This window comes from Pyricularia grisea (assembly GCF_004355905.1).
Source record: "Pyricularia grisea strain NI907 chromosome Unknown Pyricularia_grisea_NI907_Scaffold_7, whole genome shotgun sequence".
Lineage (NCBI taxonomy): Eukaryota > Fungi > Ascomycota > Sordariomycetes > Magnaporthales > Pyriculariaceae > Pyricularia > Pyricularia grisea.
This window is the reverse complement of record NW_022156720.1, coordinates 1236911-1257960: the sequence shown is the minus strand read 5'-3', so window position 1 is coordinate 1257960 and position 21050 is coordinate 1236911. Positions and strand designations below refer to the sequence as shown.

Sequence of the window (21050 nt, the reverse complement as noted above, 5' to 3'; positions counted from 1 at the left end):
TCGGACGTAACTGAACTGTTACTGTAAAGAGCTCCCTAGTTTGCGTAAATTAATTTGGAAGCAACCTGGTACGCGACCAGAACTACACAACTTGACAATAAGCCAAATGCCTACCAACAAGTCTACATGGTAATTAAAGTATACCAGTAAGCTTACCACCTTTGTTACCTTCTCCACCACAGGAGAAGCCAGTGAAGGAAAAACAAAGTAAAAAAAAATAAAAATAAAGAGCAACCGGGAGTACCACGATCTCCCCTCAAATCAGCACTGATCCGCCGATACGAAGAGACGAGAACGCTTTTTGGTCCGTTGATCGACGGTTCCTCCACGGATCTGCATCAGTTGCGCACAAAGTGGGCTGTTGTGCCTCCGGGCCGCGCAAAGCTGCATGGCGCGAGTGTTTTTGTTTTCCCCGACAAACGAACACGGTTTCCGGCTTGCCGGCATAGATGGGGGAGAGGTGGAGGTTCGCACAGTGACGCATTTGGGTTGGCATTGGATCTCTATGTAATTCTCCGATCCTTGTTATAGTCGGTGTTTTTCAGCTCATCAAGTTTTCATTTCTTGGATGGCACCTTTTCTATTCGCACAAGTGCTGATGCCGACTGCCCAAAGAGCGCACAAGCCTATGGTATAGTAAAATATAGGTAGGCAGCAAGGCAGGTATAGGAGGTAGACACCACACCTACCCACAAGCAAGTCGGTGAGGAAGAAACTCTTTCTTGTTTTTTTTTTCTTTACGAGCGCGGACGACATCATTGACATGGGCCGAGTTCTTGGCATCACAGCTCTCCCCACCCCCAGAATTTGAATTTGTGGGCCGTACTAAACGGCTGCCGTTGGCAGGGCTTGCAGGGCTGTGTGTTTATAAGGGCCGACAAGCCACAAGTACTGTCAGACAAGGTACATGCCAAGATGCAAAGAGAGCATTTTGTGGTGCAAGTTCCAGGTTAGAGAAAAGAAATAAAACTTCTTGCTACCCGTTACAAAATCTTCTAGAACTAACAAGCTAACCACCTTCTCCTCACATGGGAGCTGTCCAAAAGTGAGCTTACTACTAGCCTGCCTTACTTACTCGCTTTTCTTATTTGGTCTACTGTAGTTCTCATGACATGAGCGGTAGGATGTAGGTGAGGTGGTTTGGGTTCATATTTACGTTACTTACCTTTGAAACCTAAGGTATCTATGGATACATACGATAAATTAGGCAGCCAGACAGGCAGGCATGCAAGCAAGTCTTTGTACACCATGGGGCCTTACCAAGTACGGCGAGCCGGCATACCCTAGGTATAACTACATAGTACTGTATTTTTGCCAAGACGGCCACAACGTTTGGTCGGCTATCGTCTGCCGTACACCCTAGAACTGCTTTTTTTCTTCCAGCCCCTCCCCTGTTGGGCCCAGCCTTGCTTTTGTACCGATGTTGATCGTTATTGGATACGCTCTATGCTGTAGTTCTCGGCAAGGCCTATCTCCTCTATGCTCTATAATAGAATGCATAATATCTTGGTGTAACATCCTGTCAGCCTATGTTACCATCATGACTGCAAACCATACCAAGCTTCTGCTGGGCGACGTGAAAGATGTCATCACCTCACCTTCCCCTCCCATCTCGGCTGTCTTAGCGGACAGCTGCATGCTACTGCATAGCCTTCTTGTTGTTGATATAAACCCCTCCCATCAAGCCCTCCCACACCGTAAGTAGTTGTAACCACTTACTTTTAACCCCAGAGATCAACCCCAGGTCAGCCCATTCCCCCTCTTGCGCCTCTCGCGAGTAACTCGCTCGCTAAGGTTACTTTATTCATCCTCCTCAAGTCCCCCTTTTTTTACTACAACAACCCTCGCTCTCGTTGTAAACATTCGCTCCCAAATGAGGACTGCATTTACGCTTCTGGGCCTGGTTGGGGCAGCCATGGCTGGTTACAAGCACGGCGATGTAGTGACCAAGACCACTGTTATCGAGGTCGTCTATACTACCGTGTGTCCTGTCACTGAGACTGTGCACAAGCCTGGCCACACCTACACCACCACCTTCACCACCACTTCTGCGGTATACACCAAGGTCCCTACTGTCATATATGAGACCGTGCATGGGCCGGCCGTCACCGAGACTGCCAAGGAGGTTGTCCACAAGACCCATACCAAGCTCATTCCTGTTACCGAAGTGAAGACCATCGATGGCAACACCGTGACTGTCACATACACCAAGACCAAGGCCGTGGTTACCGAGGTCCCTGTGACAGATACAGTCTGTGAGTTGCTCTTTTTGCTAACTCGCTAGCTAGCTCGAAAAAAAACCAACCTCCCCAAATGCTGACAGTCTGCAAACATATAGACACCACGATTCAGACTACCGTCCATGAGAAGACAGACGTATATGTTACCACGACCTGCCCGGTCACCACCTACACCACTGTCGTTCAGGGAGAGACCCAAGTCATCACGGCCACAAATACCAAGACCATTACGGTTACCTCGGCTCATATCGTGACCGAGGTTCAGCCCGTCACTAAGACTCACTACAAAGACGAGACCGTCGAGATTGTCGTTCCTGGTGCCTCAACCGTTATCCAGCAGCCCACTCACTACGTCACAGTTGGCAACACACTTACAGCCACCCGCGAGGGGCCCCCTGTCACACTAGTCAGCCCTACAACTCTGACCACGCAGGTCCCGGCCACTTCCGCACAGGCTCCGGTGACCACTTCACCTGTTCCCACTGCCGCGGCCGATACCAACAACGCACCCATCATGGCCCTGGTAGCTGGAATCATCGGTGTCGTTGCCCTCGCTTAGAGTGATGCTTGAATGATTCGAGGCATTCTGTGGCCTCCTCAATACCCCCTTTTTTTTCTTCCCCTGATCATATCCTACAGCAGGAGGCTTGTATCCTGGAATGGCGGGCCTCCTCTGATAATTCATTTTCATGCCGTTCACGACACTCCTTAGAATATGATGACCACGCCTTCTACGAGACATAAACCATTTTCCCCCTCTTTGATCTATTTGATTCCTTTTTCGGAGGGTCGCTAAAACCTTGGTTAATTTTAGCTATCTCGCTTGTTTGTCGGTGTAAGTACACAGTATTGTGGCTCAGAATGGCTAATGGTCTCTCGCCATAATCGAAGGGTTCGTTGGTGGGGAGACTGTAAAACCGGACAGTATGAACAAAAGAATAAGAGCACACAAAGTATAACTACTATATAATATACCGCCCCTCTGCTTTTATATGATGGGCTGCCATCCATGTCGCGGGCTGTGCGCCAATATCATACGCTTCAATATCGTATATTATTGCGTTTCATTTACTCATATCTTGTTTCTCTAAATGTCTACGGGCATGGCTCTGCCGACGATGCTCTACGTAACTGTCCTCGTCTGTTGACCAGACATGCCAGACCAGGCATAGCAAAAAATACGGGTCGGTTCATGCCAGCCTCTTATCCATGAAACCAACGAAGGCCAAGATGCATGTACATCGTACAATTCTTTTTATATTTGATGCGGACATGCAGTTAGTATCACTCAAACCTTTACTCAAAATCATCCAATGCACAAATGTGAGCCATCTGACATTTAAATTGGCTGCCTGCCATCCGATATTCATGCCTTGGCGTCGGAAAAGGCAACCTTGCGCCTAAACTCAGAACAACTATTGGCTGATGGAAAACTGGTAGAAATACAGAGACCAAAGTAACCTTGCTTTCGGTCACCTGTGCAGCAGAGGGAAAAATCTGCATGATAAATATTTCACCCTCTATTCCATTATTACACCTTGAGCGAAGCCCGTCTATTTAATCTCCGGTCCCCTTAATAGCCCAATAATATGAACGCGCTGGGTGGGCTTGTGCCACACGCAAGGGAGATCATCTCTCAAGCAGATGGCATATCTATATAGTATGGACCAAATTATCTTGTACAAAAGAATAATATAGCCCCCTCATCGCTTGTCTTGATTTAATGCATGCTTTCACGATCTGACGGGTTGTTGTACAGCATGTACCTTGAGCCGCTGCGGTTTGGTTTCCCCAGCAGCATCCAACTCAATTAGCTGTGCAGTCCCTATACTCTGGCGACTTCAGCAAACGCGTAGCCCGCAGACTTCGACGGCTTTGGACTCGACCCTCGCTCTCCGCGCAAAATAGCATGCTGTGGCTTCCTTGACAAACCCAACGTCGGCGTCACTCCATACATCCAACCCCATGCGGGCAAGAGCGTCGCTGTCGATATGCAAAGAGCCGATGAAGGAAACATCCCCGTCATCTGGTTGATTCAGAGGCGAGTCCTCCGTGGTCTCGGTTTCATCCATCTCTTCATCGTCACCGTCTTCTATGCTGTCCACCAGATCCCCCAAAACTGTAAGCATTTGTGTCGTGAGCCTTCGGAAGTAGGCGATGATGGCTAGCTCCACCCGAGCTCGCTCTTCCTCAGTATGATCGACCGTAACCCCTTGTTCACTCTGTTGTGACGAGGCCTCTATCGCGGCCATATCGCTGGCCCCGCTTGTGACCCTGTCTCCAGCATTCCTTGGCCCCGTTGCTGGGAGAGACATGACTGAGTCCGCCATGACTGCGCCGTTCTTGACTAGATGACCTGAGACACCGCCGCTCACGCTGCTTCCACGGCGCCTAGGCGATGGAGCAGAGGCAAGGTCAGCTAGCAACGAGGAATCCTGAGCCACCTCCTCGGCCTCTCCGGACCGTCTCTGCTCTCCGGCACTCGCCCACCACATAAAGCCACTGTAAGCCAGCGCCGCCCAGGTCGTAGGCTCAACAACCTTGTCGACCGCGTCGGCGTGCAGAGAGTCATGGTCTGCTTTGGCAACAGCAGTGGCGGCAGACCAACCTGAAGATGTGCCGGGGCGTTCAGATCGAGCGCTCATTGGGCGGGCCAGGCGTGTGATGCCTACTCGCAAATTCCGGAACCGCCTTAGGTCGCGCTGGGTTGCACGAACGGGGACATGGCCTGGTAGCTCTATTGTTGGCCACACCCGTTCCTTGGCGCCCGCAGCATGCGGTGCTGGCATGGTGATGAGCATGTCCCACAAATCTGGTTTCATCGCTAGGATACTATCGGTTGTACAAGCAACCCATCCGCTACCAGCGGCCTGCTCTGGAAGTGAGAGCTGTTCTGAGTTACTGGCCGAGGCTGATGAGGCGCAACGCTTCTTGGAAATTGTGGCAGCGGCATCTTCGGACAAGAAAGCGATGTCATTTACACCAATATTAAAAAGAGGTCTTAGACGCTGAGCCGGGGCTGTGGGCTCTAGGAGATCAAACAGAGAAAGAGGAATGTTGGACAATATCGATATGTCATACACTAGTGGCGTAGACACATTAGTAAGTTTATATACGAGTGAAATATTGTAAAATCTCGGTGTCATACCAAAGTCACACGCCTGGTGCACGGGTGCGTGTGTCGATATAAGAATGCGCTTCCGCAGTAAAGCTGCTCGATGAATAGGGAATATCAACGGGCCAAATGTGTCTAGTAAATCACTAAGGCTCCAGGCCGGATGAAAAGGAGATAGTTGGTGACCTGGTGGTACAAAGGCCTGTGCATCTGAGCCGGTCCGTTTCCTAAATTGGCTCTGCGGCGCGCTCGGCTGGAAAGTGACAGATGGCGAGCTTGGTGGAGACTCTTTCGGGGGCTCAGCACCGGGAGATATTAGATTGTGCGCTTTGTTCTTTTCCCAATAGGTCTCCAATATGCTCAAGTCCTTGGTCTCAACGGCAAGCTTTATGGCCATGTCTCTGAGACCCTCGGCATGTCTCCATGATCTACCGAGGCGTCCATAACTCAAAGGTACCAACACTCCAACTGCAATCATGCGCGCATTGCGGGTAGCCTCCTCTTCGGTTTTTGCGTTGACGAACGCACTGAGGCCGGCATATTCCCCCTCATGAATGAAATAGATCAGGTCTTGGGACACAGTGTGAAGCCCCGAGGGTAAGCTTTTGTACTCGACGGTGCCATCGAGATTTATCCCGGGCGCGGCTTTCTTCCAAGTGATAGTGTAACCGGCTTTGACGTCAAACTCAATGAGGAATAGGGCCGAAACGGGAGGAAGATCGGACAGCAAAGACGACTTTGGCACGCTGATCGGGGTCGGGGTCGGTCGAGACGTCATCGTGGAAGCCAGGCGACACCCGGGTTCCGTGTATTGTTTCTGGAGTCTGGGGGGGACGACAAGAATGAATGCGGCCGAAACTCCAGCTTCACATGTTGAGGCACCCAGAATTGCCAAGGGCTGAAAAGTTTAGGAGTCAACTGTCGCGTTTTGCGAGGCGCAAGTTACAGTTGAGGGATGCTGTATTTATTCCAAGTATCTTGCAGGCTTGCTTGGTTGTGTCGGAAAGTTGAAGAGTCGGGGCCTGGATTGATGACAACAGCGGCCATGAGGAGGATGGTTGCCGGTGGTGGGTAATGGATGGCGATTGGAACTGCAAGGGTCAATACGCAACGTACTTGGCCTAATCGCTACGTACCACGTAGTCGTAGTCCTAGAATAGAACAGATTGGAGAGGGTTCCCATCTCAGCCCATTTCCAGTGCATTTTTTGTCAGGGGAAAAAGAATACAATTTAATCGGCGACATCTTTATTAATCTGCACCATTTGTATTTGATGGAAAACACCAAATGCCAATCTCCATAACCATCCAAACGATGGATTCAGTTCAGTCCGCCATTCTTCAGAGGAACAACCCAAGATGAAGTTAATTTCAATTGAGCTGGGAACGGTACGCATACAGTACAAGAGATTGCATAATAGTCTGTCTGGATACCTGCCTCGGGGTACCTACCTTGTAGCATCCAGGTATCTGGCAAGCTGGTATCGCTGCACATCTTTTCCTCAATGTACCTAGGTAGGTACCCACCTGACTGCGAACAGTTACCCACTCAGCCAACTAAGTGGGATACAGAAGGCGGTGACTAAGTGGGGTCCGGCAGAACTTTTCTTATCGCCCAAAATTTTGGAATCGCGCCGCGGACGGCGTTTGCGACGCTGGGCGATTTTGCAGTGACGGATAGTCCAGCATCCAAGGTCTGCCCGTCCACTGGCCACGGCAGCAAAAGCAAGCAAGCATGTCTCGGAAACAAGTGTAAGCTATTCCAAAGACTGGATAGTTAATGAAGGAGTGAGAAGCATCAATATTTGTTCTGACTAGCTTGCGACTACAGAGACTCGCGGATCCCCGCCCTCATCAAGAATGGAATCCAGGAAAGGAGACGAAGCTTCTTCGTCTTGGTGGGCGATCACGCCAAAGATGCCATTGTCCAGCTTCACTACATCATGACCCAAGTCGGGCTCAAGCAGAACAAATCTGTGCTATGGGCTTACAAGAAACAGCTCCTCGGCTTTACCAGTCACCGGCGGAAGAGGGAGACCAAAATCAAAAAGGAAATTAAGCGCGGCACACGGGAGGCCAACGATGCGGACCCATTCGAGCTTTTCCTCTCGCTCCAAAACATCAGATATGTCTACTACAAAGAGACCGAGAAGATTCTTGGAAATACATATGGCATGGTATGTTTCTCTTTACGTACCGTCCCTATCTGAGAACATGGCTGCGTGTGGGTGAACGAGCAAAGGTAGGGTGGGGGAGAAAGCTGACTGTGACTGCAGTGTATTCTTCAAGACTTCGAGAGCATTACACCAAACATTCTTGCGCGCACGATCGAAACAGTCGAAGGTGGTGGTATGGTGATTCTGCTATTGAAAGGCATGAGCAGCTTGAAACAACTATACACCATGACTATGGACGTACATTCCCGATATCGAACCGAAGCATACGACGATGTTGTTGCCAGGTTCAACGAGCGCTTCATCCTGTCGCTCGGTAGCTGCGACTCTTGCTTAGTCGTCGACGATGAACTAAACGTACTCCCGATATCCGGCGGTAAAAACGTGAAGCAGTTGCCGGAACCAGAGTCGTCCGAGGATGCCAAGACGCCAGCGCAGAAGGAATTGGAAGAGGTGAAGGACTCACTTCGAGAAACGCAACCTGTTGGGTCCCTGCTACAGCTCGCCAGAACAAATGATCAAGCCAAGGCTCTGCTCACCTTTGTGGATGCAATCTCTGAGAAGACCTTGCGCAACACTGTGACACTAACAGCGGCGCGAGGTCGTGGCAAGTCGGCAGCAATGGGTGTCGCCATTGCTGCTGCTGTCGCCTACGGCTACAGTAACATCTTCATTACCTCACCGTCCCCCGAGAATCTGAAGACCCTTTTTGAGTTCGTCTTCAAAGGGTTGGACGCCCTTGATTACAAAGATCATGCCGACTATTCCATCATGCAATCGACGAATCCCGATTTTAACAAGGCTATTGTGCGGGTCAACATTCACAGAAACCATCGTCAAACGATCCAATATATCCGCCCCCAGGACTCTCACGTTTTGGGCCAAGCCGAACTGGTTGTCATTGACGAAGCTGCTGCCATACCTTTACCGCTAGTGAAGAAATTGATGGGGCCGTACTTGGTGTTCATGGCGTCCACCATTAACGGTTACGAAGGAACAGGCAGATCTTTGTCACTGAAGCTCATCAAGCAGCTAAGGGAACAGTCGAGAGCACCTGTCGCGGGCAACAATGTCGACGTGGAGATCGATAGGTCAAGCGGCAAGGCCGAGAAAAACACTACTATGGCAGGGGCTCGTTCGCTCAAAGAAATCACCTTGTCTGAGCCGATTCGGTATGGTCCTGGTGATGCGGTGGAAAAGTGGTTAAACACCCTTCTCTGCCTCGACGCCGCTTTACCGAAATCAAAACTCAACACACAAGGCTGCCCGGTGCGTTTCCTAGTCCTGATTTCAAAGCATACATTTTTGCTGACATTTCCAATCTACCAGGACCCAACGCAATGTGAGCTGCTTCAAGTTAACAGGGATACTCTATTCTCCTTCCATCCCGTCTCGGAAAGGTTTTTGCAGCAAATGGTGGCGCTTTACGTTGCAAGCCATTACAAGAACACCCCGGACGACCTACAGCTAATGAGCGACGCACCAGCCCATAAGCTTTTTGTTCTAACCCCGCCTCCTTCGGAAAATTCTTTGCCCGAGCCTCTCTGCGTGATCCAAGTCGCTTTGGAGGGCAAGATCAGCAGGCAAAGCATCCTTAACAGCTTGAGCAGGGGGCAACGTCCTGCGGGAGACTTGATCCCTTGGCTCGTAAGCCAGCAGTTTCAAGATGAGGAGTTTGCCTCTCTTTCAGGCGCTCGCATAGTGAGGATAGCGACCAACCCGGACTATGTTTCCATGGGCTACGGCACTCGAGCACTTGAGCTTCTGATCGATTTCTTTGAGGGCAAGTCACTGAGTCTGTCAGAAGATGTGGAGGATATGGTGGAAAAGACGATGCCAAGAGTTACGGATGCAGAGTTATCCAAATTGGGAACCGGCAGCCTTCTAGACGACAACATCAGGGTTCGTGACATGAATGAGATGCCGCCCCTCTTCTCATATATGCATCAGTGTCGGCCCCCACCCCTGGACTACGTCGGCGTCAGCTACGGTCTCACCCAGCCCCTTCACAAATTCTGGAAGCGCGCATCGTTTGCGCCAGTTTACTTGGTATGAGGTCCCCAATCGGAAGCTGGACAAGCGTTATATGTGTATGCCATTTACTGATACGTTAATCCCAGAGACAAACTGCCAATGATCTCACTGGCGAACATACCTGCGTCATGCTCCGGCCCCTGAACACCACCGAGGACCAGAGCTGGCTTGGTGCCTTTACGAACGACTTCCATCGCCGTTTCCTCAACCTTCTCTCATATCAGTTCCGCGAGTTTCCTTCTGTGCTCTCACTCAGTATTGATGAATCTGCTGTGTCTGGGGCACAGAAAGATCCTACTAATGAGCCTAGTGCCCTGACCAAGACGGATCTCGACAGGTTGTTGACTCCGTTTGACCAAAAGAGGCTGGAGTCTTATGCGAAGAACCTGTTGGATTACCACGTCATTTTGGATATGGTGCCCACACTGGCGCATCTGTACTTCACCGGAGCGCTTAAGTCGAGCATCAAACTCACCGGAGTACAACAAGCAATTTTGCTCGCTGTTGGACTCCAAAGGAAGGACATTGATGGGGTGTCGTCGGAGCTGTCGCTTCCTTCTTCACAGCTTCTTGCCATGTTTATCAAGATTATGCGCAAGATCACAACGCACTTTGAGACGCTCGTTACGCAGGCTGTCGATGCAGAGATGCCCAAGCCCAAATCTATCGGAGTCAGTCGAGAGAACGCACTAGGTGCTCACGACGATGAGATTGTTGACAACAGATTTGTGCCACTGGCCAAGGGGCTTGGTGAAGAGCTGGAGGAAGTTGGTGATGAGGCACTCAAGGAATACAGGGCGAAGCAAAAGGAGCTTATTGACTCACTTCCGCTCGACCAGTAAGTCACACGTGCAGAGGATTCAATTCAGCAAAACGAGACTATAGGCTAACGCAAGCAACAGGTTCGAGATCGAGGGTGGAGCCTCCGAATGGAAGGAGGCAGAGAAGGCGATCGCCAAAGCTGCTTCTAAAGGGGAAACTCCAGCGCTGACTGTTAGCGTCAAGAGTCAAAAGACGAAACGGAAGGCTGGACAGCAGACAGCCGCTGAGGTGTACGAGGAGGCATTTGGTGAGAAAAGACATAAAAAGGCCAAGAAGTCCAAAAAGGAGAAGGGGGCGTAATTCTTTTGCTTTCTGTTTTTATGTTATTTACGCATTTAAACTGGCGTCCGGTCATGATCTTAGCAGAGTGTTGAGCAGTTATGCAAAATTCCACCCGTTGAGACAAGCCCTGTTGTTTGAGATGACCGCTACTAAAAAGATATCGGCAAGGGCGGCCAGTTTGCATGGCGTAGAATAAACAGACAAGCTACCCAGGTACCTAGGTACAGCAGGCGTATTAGTAGCTCTGAGTTGTACGTTAATATGTGAATGCACCTGCTCAAAAATGGACGTGGCCAATGACGGCGGCCCATATACACCCCACGTTTTGTTTCCAGGTCTTGTCTGCCAGGTACCTACCTTATGCTTTTTTGGGTGATATCAAAACGCATGAAAACCATCGGAAGCGGGGCTTATATTGGTGAGGGGGGAGGTGCTTAAAGAAAAACCCCCCATCTACAGCATCGGGTTGACGAGTCAAAGAAATCCGAACTCCAGTGTATGCAAGGGCAGCGGTGTAAAACTTGACTACTTCCTAGGAGTACTCTGTCCTTAACTTCTATCTACGGAATACACTAAAAATGCTTATTTCATATTGGGTTGATTGCCGGAGGGTTTTCAGGCACCGGGAGGGGCCAAAGGAGACCAAAAAAAAAAAAAAAAAGGTTACCATTTGCTGCGTCACATGTGTCGAGATGACCCCCCTTGTCTGACGCAGCAAAGTCTGGTCCGTCTCGTCCCACCCACTGTATCCCCAACAAAGACTCGGGCGGGTTTAGGAAAAAATATAATAAAATAAAATAAAAATAAAAATTGGCAAACCTGTGACCACGCTAGTTCTCCAAAAAAAAAAAAAAAAAAAAAGACAACCGAATTTACATACCTCGGCCTCAACCGACCAGGCGCAAATTCGCTTCTTTGCCGGCGCCTCCCCCGTCCTGCACCAATCAGCCGGCGCCGTCTTCGCCGTGACTTTCGCTAATTCCAAAAGTCGATCCGACATAACAAGTGTTCACTCACCGGACAAGAACTAGCGACACCAACCCCCCACGCGAGGCCGTCACAAGAGATCAACCCCGCTGTTCAGAGGCGGAACGCTAGTCACAGTTACAAAGCAAGCCCTAGTTGCTCAACAAATAATACTCGCCGGGAGCCACGACCGTCGTTTCTTCAAGATGCTGGAGTACTTATACTACTTTGCTGGTGGCTACACCAGTCTAGTGATCGGCCTCTACATGCTCTCGTTCGCGATACCCAAGGCGGCCTTCGTGGCGCGCATACTCGCATCATACATCTGCCTGCTCGTCGCGGCGAGCTTTGGTGTCGTGTGCTCAATCATTCTGCGACTTTTCGGGGCTGAGCAAAATGCGCAACATTACACCGCCCGAGTCTTCATGTGGCTTATGCTCTTCGCCACCGGCGTCACGTTCGAGATTATAGATCCGAAAGGCCACCTCTCAAAAGAAGAGAACCGACCGGCAGTTCTGGTCGGCAACCACCAGACCGAGTTGGACGTGCTCATGCTGGGCTGTTTGTTTCCTGAGCACTGCAGCGTCACTGCCAAGGCTAGCTTGCGTCGAACGCCTTTCCTTGGCTGGTTCATGAGCTTGAGCGGAACGATATTCATTGATCGCAAGAACAGTGCGGATGCGCGACAAGCCATGAGCGGTGCAGTCACTCAAATCCGGACAAAGAGGCAGACCGTCTACATATTTCCCGAGGGCACGAGGAGTTATACTCGAGAGCCGATGCTTTTGCCGTTCAAGAAGGGTGCCTTCCATCTCGCTGTCCAGGCCCAAGTGCCCATCGTGCCGTGTGTGGTGGCGAATTACAGCCACGTGCTCTGGATCAAGGGTCTGGTGTTTAACGCCGGCAAGATTCCCGTCAAGGGTATGTTTCTCCCAACTCGCCGGCCCTTTACCCTGCATTCTTGTTAACCAAGTATTCGTCTCGGTCTAGTTCTCGATCCTATCCCTACTACGGGCATGACTGCCGCGGATGTAGATGGACTCTGTAAAAAGACGTACGATTTGATGCACCAGGAGCTCATCACTCTGACCTCCAAGGCCCGTGGAGAGCCCGTCACGGTTCCGTCGTCGATGAACCCCACTGGCATTATCGAGCCAACCAATGGAAAACCGAAACACGCATCATGACTTTTCTTTTCGTTGCACAGCATGAATTGGAGTTGAAGTATGAAATAAGGCAAGCGAGGACTCTTGTATGTCTTCCTCTCTCACTCTCTCTCTCTCACTCACACTCTGTCTCTCTTTTTGCATAGTTTGAGATGGCACGGGCGGTACATATTTGGGCTTGTCCGTTCAAGAGCTGAAAGAATGCGAGTATTATGTTGTGGGTGGGCGTTGCGCGGATGAAACAGGAGCAAGTTCGGAAATGATTTTTTTTTCGGTGCCCGCCTTTTCAGGTGTTTTTGGCTTCTCCCAATGATTTCTTTTTCCTCGGTCTTTTTCTTTGTAATCCCTTCTGGATTTCGCACACCTTCACATAAGAGGCATGGGTTAGAAAAGAGGAGCCAAACGCATTTGATACCCCTTCCATAGATAGAGATTTGCGATCGATTATGCACTTACAGATTGTTTCTGGTTTGCGTCACTAGGTACAATCACACGTGAATGTATGTCTCGGCCTAATCCAGCCGGTGAATCCTTTCTTCAGAACCAATGATCAGCGAAGAGTACTAAAGAAAAGCACTCTATCTCAAGTGCCTTGGAAATCAACGGGCCGCATAGTCAGATTTTCCAAGCTCAGCCACTCGAATGTGTCCCCCTTTGCATGGGTGTAGAGTACTAAAATCATTGGCCGGCCGCCCAGCTTGGCCGAGTGCTGCGCCCCAGCTTACTTTGATGGGCAGTGAGGCAGCAATGGTCACTTGTATGGAAAAGAGGAATTCAAGACGATGATCATTCAACACGTCCTGTGGACGGATCAAATGATAATTTTCCTTCCTACGAAGTGCAAGAAATAAAATAAGCAAACAGACAGCGACTGCCAAAGGAGACTTTGTTGGCGGCAGTCTGTACTCACTAATCCCGGCTCCTGTCTCTGTGTCACGACGATCCCCCCCGGAAAAAAATACAGGGACAAGAGAGAGCAGCAAAGAGTGAAAAAAACGAGAAAATTTACAATCGCAACATCAACCACTACTGGTGTTTAAGCAAGCGTACTGGAATTCAAAGACCGTCTCTACCCAGTCCCATCGCGCCTGGCGAATCATCGATATACGAGATTTGGCATCCATCGCCATGGGCTTCCGCGACCTTTTGTCATGTTGCGGAGGATGGGCGCGAAGCGAGCCAATCGATTCCAAGGACCTCAGCGATTCCAGCGATCGGCTCACGGCGGCGAGACCCCACGCGCCAGCAATTACAATCACGACCAGCGACGGCGACAGCAGTAGCTTCGGAACGACGGGGCTTAGGCAGCCACGAGACTCTGCTTCGGGGCGAAAAAGAGGCCTAAAGCCGATCGACGAGGAGGAACAGGCGGCAATCAGGCGATATAAAACGCTCGTTCAAGACAGGAAGCCCAGAGAGTTGAACAGTTTGTACTTTGGTGAAGAAGGTCCCGGCGCTGACATTGTCGGGAGAAGGGTCGTCGGTGGAGGAGGGGTTCAGCAGCAGGGAATTAAAGAGAAGTCAAGCAGCAGCACGCCTTATGGCAACGACAGCAGTGGTTTTGCGGACAATGGAGTCAGTTCTGGGCATGGAGGGCTGGTCATGGTAAGCCCCAAGTCGTTTTTTTAGTTACCCGGACCTTGCTATCCGAGACAAGCTTGTCGGAAGCTGACATGTGAATATGTTTGTTTGATCAGTATCAACATGTAACTAGCGGTGGTTCATTACAGTACGACTATGCCGGAACGCGGGAGGATTATTGAGGCATCAGGTGGTGGTACTAGCTTGGCAGGGCAGGGGGGGAACTCAAATAGGAGGAATTGTTTTATGGAAATATGTTTATCTTGCTTGCCCAAATGTTCGCACGCGTTGGGCCTCACACAATTAGAGGGAACAAAGTACTAAGTAAGGTTTTGGTTCCTGAGGCGGGTGGGCAGCTAGGTACCTCCGGTAGCTGGCATTGGTGGCTTGGTTGTAATACTACGGAGTAATACTGTGTGACTGGGGGGCTTTTGGGGCTTGGAAATTCGATTCCATAGCTCGGAGCCTCAATGCCGCTTACAGAATGAACGGTTCAGGGAAGGCGCCGGGACAGCGGGAGGGCGAGTCCGACATGTGTGGGGCCGTTGGTAGCAATTTAGAACTGTTCAAAGTTGTAGCAATGAACTCCAACCCTGGTTGGCGTGGCTTGGCTTTGAGTTTCTTTCTCCCCATCTCATGTTGGATATTTGTGCCTTGGCAAAGAAACCTACATGGTATTATTGATCGAAAACACGGATATGTAAGGTACCGGCCTACCCTGTCTTGCTTAGCTAGGTAATTCGAGTCGAACTGAGCAGACACCTACCTACCTAGGTTTCGGGTCAACTAGGTACCGTACCCAACTTCCCAGGTAGGTAGGTTTCTGTGGCAAGATGAACTTTGACAAGCTTACAGGGGAGTACATCAACCCATCATCGCACGTGTGCATGGATAGCTGCAATTATGCTGGTTCCGCCGGCTTTCGGAAACACTTGGCAAATACCATTAATTAATTATACTCGCATAAGCAGCTTCCGCATCTAGAAAAAGTAATCTACTGCTCAGATGGGGTCGGCACCAAGAACAGACCACAACAGCAAACCCATCGCGCGAGGATTCCAATGCTCATGGTGGTTGGTCCTTTTTTTTTTATCTGGCTTTTTTCGAACGCGTTACCTGGGTTGTGAATGGGAAACCCCCCCAAGAAAACAAAAACCCGGTACCTCAAATGCTGACAATGTAACTCTTCTTGGCGTTCTGTTCCCGGAATGACAGCGACCGATCTGACATTGGAAGAAGGATACAGGCCACCAGAAATGTGTGTATCCTCCCTCTGTCTTATTCGGGGCCCATTTATCGTACGGCTTTACAGACCTCTCATATTTGCCCTACGGATTCTTCGGTCATTCTCGCCGCCTTCGACTCAGTTGCCATTGAACCCCAAGGTCCCCCGCCCCCTCTCCGGGCCGAGTGGCATGTACAATTTTCCACACTTGCTACCCGGAGCGGAGATTAATTTTGCGATGTGATACCTACCTACCTACATCAGAATGAGGCGCGCGCGTCAAGGTGTGCGTGCCCTGATGACCTTTGCCCATTCCGTGCCACCATGCTCATCGGACCACCTACCAACGTCTTTCCACCTACCAGCGCTCGCCGTTCTCGGCCTGGTACATCCACAAGCGGCGACCACAGTTGGTGCCACCCTGCCTGCTTGGTACGTTGCATTGGCCCCCGAAAGGATACCACCTCCGAGTTTCCCGGGCCAGAACCCCGGAGACGGTTTACTTGCTAGGGGCAGCAAGCGTTTCTTTATAGAGGCGGCCCATGCCTCCCTGAACATCCAAAGCACCTTTCTTGCTACAGAAACCAGCCTACGAAGCCCATTTTTTCTCGGATCTTACCCAAGACCCTTGAGGTCTTGACGAGCTGAAGTCGCCATGAGGACTCTTGCGCCCTTCATTGCCATACTCCTGGTCGCCGTGACCTGTAAGTGGTGACAATATTACAACTTGCCCGCCCACCTTGCCAGCTGGGCCTGGAACCGACCTCCTATCACATGTATCGATTGCATTGACTAACTTCCTGGTCCCCTTTCCTCTTTTGAACAGATCTGCAACCCTCCCTGGCACAGGGTCCGTTGCCGAAGGTGTACACTGACCCTGAGACGGGCATTGTGTTCAATACCTGGAGTGCAACTGATGGACCAATTCAGGGCGAGGGCTATGGATCTGTAAGCTTGGGTGGCTTCACCTTTGGCATGGCGTTGCCATCCGATGCGCTCACCGTCGATGCAAACGAATTCATCGGGTATCTCGTAAGTAGGCCTCGGCAGCACGCGTCCGTCTGGTCGAACACACCGGACCCCCGCTCGGTTTAGAGATGAATTTTTGCTCACTCGGCCATCCAACACACTCGCAGGAATGCTCTACCCCGACTACCCCTGGTGAAGGATGGTGCGGTGTCTCGATGGGCGGTTCCATGACCAGGGCGCTACTGCTTGTTGCCTGGCCTCACGAGGATGAGGTTCTCACATCATTCCGCTATGCTACAGGCTTCGTCGTCCCTGAGCTGTACACGGGCGACGCAAAGCTCACACAGATCACGTCCTCGATGAACTCGACACACTACAAGCTCATTTTCCGCTGCCAAAACTGCTTGAAGTGGAGTCACGATGGCTTGGACGGTGGCCAGTCAACCAGCAGCTCCTTCCTCATGCTGGGGTGGGGACAAGCCAGGACGCCTGTAGGAAATCCAGAGTGCCCGGACCGGGTCGTCATTCAGCAGCATGACAACGGAATGAACCTTTTCCCCGCCCCGCTTGACGGTTCCATCGCAAACCCATCTTACGCTAGCTGGGCGGCCACAGCCACCAAGACGGTTACGGGTGATTGCGGTGGGTCGACAGAGCCTCCTGTACCTGAAGTGACGGGTGTCCCGGTTCCGTCTGAAACTTACGACTACGTGGTTGTCGGGGCCGGGGCCGGAGGTATCCCCATCGCGGACAAGCTGAGCGAGGCTGGCAAGTCCGTCCTGCTCATCGAAAAGGGGCCTCCTTCAACAGGACGCTGGGGCGGCAATCTGAAGCCCTCGTGGCTCGAAGGTACTGGTCTGACACGCTTCGACGTGCCTGGCTTGTGCAACCAGATTTGGGTCGACTCCAACGGCATCGCTTGTGACGATACTGATCAGATGGCGGGCTGTGTGCTTGGTGGCGGTACAGCTGTCAACGCTGGTCTGTGGTGGAAGGTAAGCATGTGGACTGGAAGGCTCACCCTCTCTTGTGCTGCTTGCAGCACCATTTGCCCACTTTGCTCTGTGATTTCAATAATAGGCGGTTGGATGGCTAACATTCCACATTACTGCTCGGTAGCCGTACACTCCCGACTGGGACCAGGTCTTCCCCACAGGGTGGAAGGCATCCGACATGGCTGGTGCCACAAGCCGCGTCTTCAACAGGATTCCCGGCACTGAGACCCCATCTCAGGACGGAAAGCGCTACCTCACTGAGGGTCTGAACACCATTATGGGCGGTCTCAAGGCAGCTGGCTGGGCTGAGGTCAGTTCCCTCAGAGAGCCTGACCGCAAGAACCGTACGGTCATGCCGGGCCCGTTCATGTTTGCCAATGGTGAGCGAGGAGGGCCGCTGGCAACCTACCTCGACACGGCCAGCAAGCGGTCCAACTTCAAACTGTGGACGAACACAGCTGTGAAGCGTGTCGTCCGTGAAGGTGGACACGTCACTGGGCTTGAGGTTGAGCCATTCCGTAACGGTGGCTATGTCGGCACTGTCAAGCTGACGCCTGGAACCGGCCGCGTAATTATCTCTGCGGGAACTTTTGGCTCTGCAAAGCTCCTGATGCGCAGTGGCATCGGCAGGAAAGATCAACTTGAGATCGTGAAGGGTTCCCGCGACGGGCCTACCATGGTCGACGAAGCCTCTTGGATTCCCCTGCCCGTCGGTGACAATTTGGTGGACCACGTCAACGTGAGTGCTAACCTATCCATTTCCTTTGTGATTTTAATCGCCTAGTTTCTTAGTCGGTCTTTGGATGGATCGCAAAGCTAACAGCTTCCTACAGACTGACACTGTTGTTTCCCACCCTGACGTTGTGTTTTACGACTTTTATGAGGCCTGGACTTCACCAAACCCCGCAGACAAGGACGCATATCTCAGTATGTGACAGCCTGACCACTTCCGTCGCGTGGAATGCCGCTGACACATCTACTTAGGCAAGCGATCTGGCATCCTCGCGCAAGCTGCTCCCAACATCGGACCATTGTGAGCCTCATATGGACAATCCTGTCGACCGTCGAAACCTAACTAACTCTTGACATCTGTATCTCAGGTTCTTTGATCAGATCAAGGGGGCCGATGGCAAAACTAGGCATATCCAGTGGACTGCGAGAGTTGAAGGCAGCCTTGGCGCTTCTAACGGCAGTAAGTTCCCTGTCTTGGTCCAACACTCAAAGTGTTGCAGTTGATATCTACTGACACTGATGAAACAGAGACTATGACCATGAGCCAATACCTTGGTACAGGATCAACATCGCGCGGTCAGATGAGCATAACGAGCGGCCTCTCTACCGTCGTGTCGACGCACCCGTACCTCCATACGGAGGGGGACAAAGCTGCCGTCGTCCAGGGCATCGTCAACGTTCAGAATGCCCTCAAAGGCGTAACAGGTCTTAAGTTCGAGTTCCCCAACGCGACCACCACTGCCGCGGACTACGTCGCTAGTGTAAGTTTACAGATCAATGATGCTTTATAGCACCTGCGCCTTTTGGCTTGAAGATTAAGCTAATTAAGAGCAAACCCGACTTAGATGACCGTTTCTCCGTCGAACCGACGTGCGAACCATTGGATGGGCACAGCCAAGCTGGGCACCGACGATGGCCGTCAAGGCGGCGGAACCGCAGTTGTAGACACTAACACTCGCGTCTACGGCACCGACAATTTATTTGTTGTCGATGCGAGCATCTTCCCCGGTATGGTGACGACGAACCCATCCGCCTACATTGTCGTTGCGTCGGAGCGAGCAGCCGAGCGTATCTTGGCGCTTGCGCCGTCGACGCCAATGCCTAGGTATAGCCAGTGTGGAGGACGAGCGCACAACGGCAGCTTCCAGTGTGCCGCGCCATACACGTGCCAGGTGCAGAACGAATACTACTCTCAGGTAAGTTACCCGTTAAGTTCCCTGGCTGCAGTCATGTTGGTTTTACTAACGGCGTGTGTGTTATAAAGTGCCTCTGAGGTTGGATCACTGGACTTAGGTTAGTATGAGCAGACACGGAGTATATATGTGACGGTTGTTATAATAGTTCAATATTATAAGTGAAAATAAATATCTTCAGCAAATATGCACGCTGCTTTACAGAAACATAAAAACGGCTAAATGTAGGAACATTTTAATCGCAGTGCTCAGATTAAACCCCCCCGGTGAACGCAGGGTAGATTAAATAGTCTCAGGGCTCATCCCTGAACGCGAGCTCCACTAATTGAGCCGTGGCTCAATTCGTGGCTTTGCTTGTACCTGTGGGTCCAACCAAAGATTACTCTGGTTCAGGTCTAAGGTAGTCTCAGGGCTCATCCCTGAACGCGAGCTCCACCAATTGAGCCGCGTGGCTCAATTCGTGGCTTTGCTTGTACCTGTGGATCCAACCAAAGATTAGTCTCAGTGCTCAGACTAGACCCCCCTGCGTTGCAGGGTGGACCGGGCGCTCCATGTACCTTTCAGCCACACGGCTTTTCGACCAATTAAATTGGCCGAAAAGATCGCGCCCGTTTTAGTCTGAGGACATGTTGTCGATTTTCGTCGCAAGCGACAGAATTGCACAGTACACGCACTGTACACGCGCTGTATACGCATGGGCGATACAGTTAAAATACTGTATATTCTTTTATTTATAAATATTTAATTAAATAAAAATGGTAAAAATAAAATAAAAATATCGTTATAAAGCTTAAAATTAGGGCTTTTTAAAAGTTAAACCCTTATATTTATAATTATTTTAAATAAATAAAAATAAAAATAAATAATAATAATATTATTTTTAACGCCCTATTTAAAAGTTTATATATAAATAATAGTATATATTAGTTTTTTATTTTTATATAATAATTAGTATAGTTATATTAACACCCACGTACAATTTTTATTTCCAAATTATCGTTCGTTATTTTTTTATTTATATAAATATACGTTAAATTTAATATTTTATATAAATATTTAATAATTAATATATTTATTAATAAATGGTTTTATAAAAAAAAAATCGAGGTAATAAACCTTTATATTAAATATATATAATAATAAAATAACGTTTATTTTTTTATTTAAATTAAAATAAATATAAAATAAAATTTAAAAATATATAAATTGTATTAAATTTATATATAAAATACGCAATTTAAATAATATTTAAATTTGTTTTTAACGTGGACGTTTATTTATACCGGTTATTTAATCGTTAAAACTTTGGTATTAATATCGTTAAAATTGGTAAAAATATAAACCCATTTCGATTGTAAAATTTATTAAAAATATTTAATATTTAACCTATTCGAATATTTAACACCCTATATTACGTAATATAATAACCAAAATTTATATATATAATAAATACGTATATATTACCTTCCACGTGCAAAAGTTTTTGAATTATATTTAAAAATAAAAATGTAATTAAAAAAAATCAAAAAAATCAAAAAAATCAAAAATTCCAACCTC

The 21050-nt window shown here is 49.7% G+C and overlaps 6 protein-coding genes across 6 annotated transcripts; 5 read left to right on the top strand and 1 right to left on the bottom strand.

The window, feature by feature from the left end:
• Window positions 1–1482: 1482 nt before the first annotated feature.
• On the top strand, window positions 1483–3312 carry PgNI_09379 (uncharacterized protein). Its single transcript, XM_031129363.1, has 2 exons — window positions 1483–2255; window positions 2339–3312. The coding sequence occupies exons 1-2, from the start codon at window positions 1874–1876 to the stop codon at window positions 2797–2799; spliced, it is 843 nt and encodes a 280-aa protein (XP_030977421.1). The 5' UTR covers window positions 1483–1873; the 3' UTR covers window positions 2800–3312.
• Window positions 3313–3754: 442 nt separating this feature from the next.
• On the bottom strand, window positions 3755–6604 carry PgNI_09378 (uncharacterized protein). Its single transcript, XM_031129362.1, has 2 exons — window positions 5389–6604; window positions 3755–5322 (listed from the first exon to the last, which is right to left on the bottom strand). The coding sequence occupies exons 1-2, from the start codon at window positions 6131–6133 to the stop codon at window positions 4082–4084; spliced, it is 1986 nt and encodes a 661-aa protein (XP_030977420.1). The 5' UTR covers window positions 6134–6604; the 3' UTR covers window positions 3755–4081.
• Window positions 6605–7043: 439 nt separating this feature from the next.
• On the top strand, window positions 7044–10932 carry PgNI_09377 (uncharacterized protein). Its single transcript, XM_031129361.1, has 6 exons — window positions 7044–7106; window positions 7186–7531; window positions 7631–8797; window positions 8858–9577; window positions 9649–10400; window positions 10465–10932. The coding sequence occupies exons 1-6, from the start codon at window positions 7090–7092 to the stop codon at window positions 10682–10684; spliced, it is 3222 nt and encodes a 1073-aa protein (XP_030977413.1). The 5' UTR covers window positions 7044–7089; the 3' UTR covers window positions 10685–10932.
• A 906-nt stretch (window positions 10933–11838) lies between these two features.
• Window positions 11839–12819, top strand: PgNI_09376 (uncharacterized protein; the record flags this gene model as incomplete). The annotated part of the gene is made up of 2 exons (XM_031129360.1): window positions 11839–12553; window positions 12623–12819. The coding sequence occupies 2 exons, from the start codon at window positions 11839–11841 to the stop codon at window positions 12817–12819; spliced, it is 912 nt and encodes a 303-aa protein (XP_030977412.1).
• Window positions 12820–13538: 719 nt separating this feature from the next.
• On the top strand, window positions 13539–14920 carry PgNI_09375 (uncharacterized protein). The gene is made up of 2 exons (XM_031129359.1): window positions 13539–14403; window positions 14496–14920. Exons 1-2 carry the CDS (start codon window positions 13927–13929, stop codon window positions 14559–14561), a joined length of 543 nt encoding a protein of 180 aa, XP_030977415.1. The 5' UTR covers window positions 13539–13926; the 3' UTR covers window positions 14562–14920.
• Window positions 14921–15045: 125 nt separating this feature from the next.
• On the top strand, window positions 15046–19682 carry PgNI_09374 (uncharacterized protein). The gene is made up of 11 exons (XM_031129358.1): window positions 15046–15449; window positions 15595–16308; window positions 16431–16636; window positions 16741–17568; window positions 17693–18307; window positions 18402–18495; window positions 18553–18601; window positions 18669–18760; window positions 18829–19061; window positions 19146–19496; window positions 19565–19682. Exons 2-11 carry the CDS (start codon window positions 16260–16262, stop codon window positions 19571–19573), a joined length of 2526 nt encoding a protein of 841 aa, XP_030977414.1. The 5' UTR covers window positions 15046–15449; window positions 15595–16259; the 3' UTR covers window positions 19574–19682.
• The last annotated feature ends 1368 nt before the right edge of the window (window positions 19683–21050 follow it).

Bases quoted from the DNA above. Each gene is read 5' to 3' on its own strand.
- PgNI_09379 (XM_031129363.1), top strand. From the start codon at position 1,874: ATGAGGACTGCATTTACGCTTCTGGGCCTGGTTGGGGCAGCCATGGCT. The intron at 2,256-2,338 runs GTGAGTTGCTCT...GCAAACATATAG, and splicing joins CCCTGTGACAGATACAGTCT to ACACCACGATTCAGACTACC.
- PgNI_09378 (XM_031129362.1), bottom strand. From the start codon at position 6,133: ATGACGTCTCGACCGACCCCGACCCCGATCAGCGTGCCAAAGTCGTCT. The intron at 5,323-5,388 runs GTATGACACCGA...CTACGCCACTAG, and splicing joins GCACCAGGCGTGTGACTTTG to TGTATGACATATCGATATTG.
- PgNI_09375 (XM_031129359.1), top strand. From the start codon at position 13,927: ATGGGCTTCCGCGACCTTTTGTCATGTTGCGGAGGATGGGCGCGAAGC. The intron at 14,404-14,495 runs GTAAGCCCCAAG...TTGTTTGATCAG, and splicing joins GGCATGGAGGGCTGGTCATG to TATCAACATGTAACTAGCGG.
- PgNI_09377 (XM_031129361.1), top strand. The intron at 8,798-8,857 runs GTGCGTTTCCTA...CCAATCTACCAG, and splicing joins TCAACACACAAGGCTGCCCG to GACCCAACGCAATGTGAGCT. The intron at 10,401-10,464 runs GTAAGTCACACG...CGCAAGCAACAG, and splicing joins GACTCACTTCCGCTCGACCA to GTTCGAGATCGAGGGTGGAG.
- PgNI_09374 (XM_031129358.1), top strand. From the start codon at position 16,260: ATGAGGACTCTTGCGCCCTTCATTGCCATACTCCTGGTCGCCGTGACC. The intron at 16,309-16,430 runs GTAAGTGGTGAC...TCTTTTGAACAG, and splicing joins ACTCCTGGTCGCCGTGACCT to ATCTGCAACCCTCCCTGGCA. The intron at 18,602-18,668 runs GTGAGCCTCATA...TCTGTATCTCAG, and splicing joins GCTCCCAACATCGGACCATT to GTTCTTTGATCAGATCAAGG.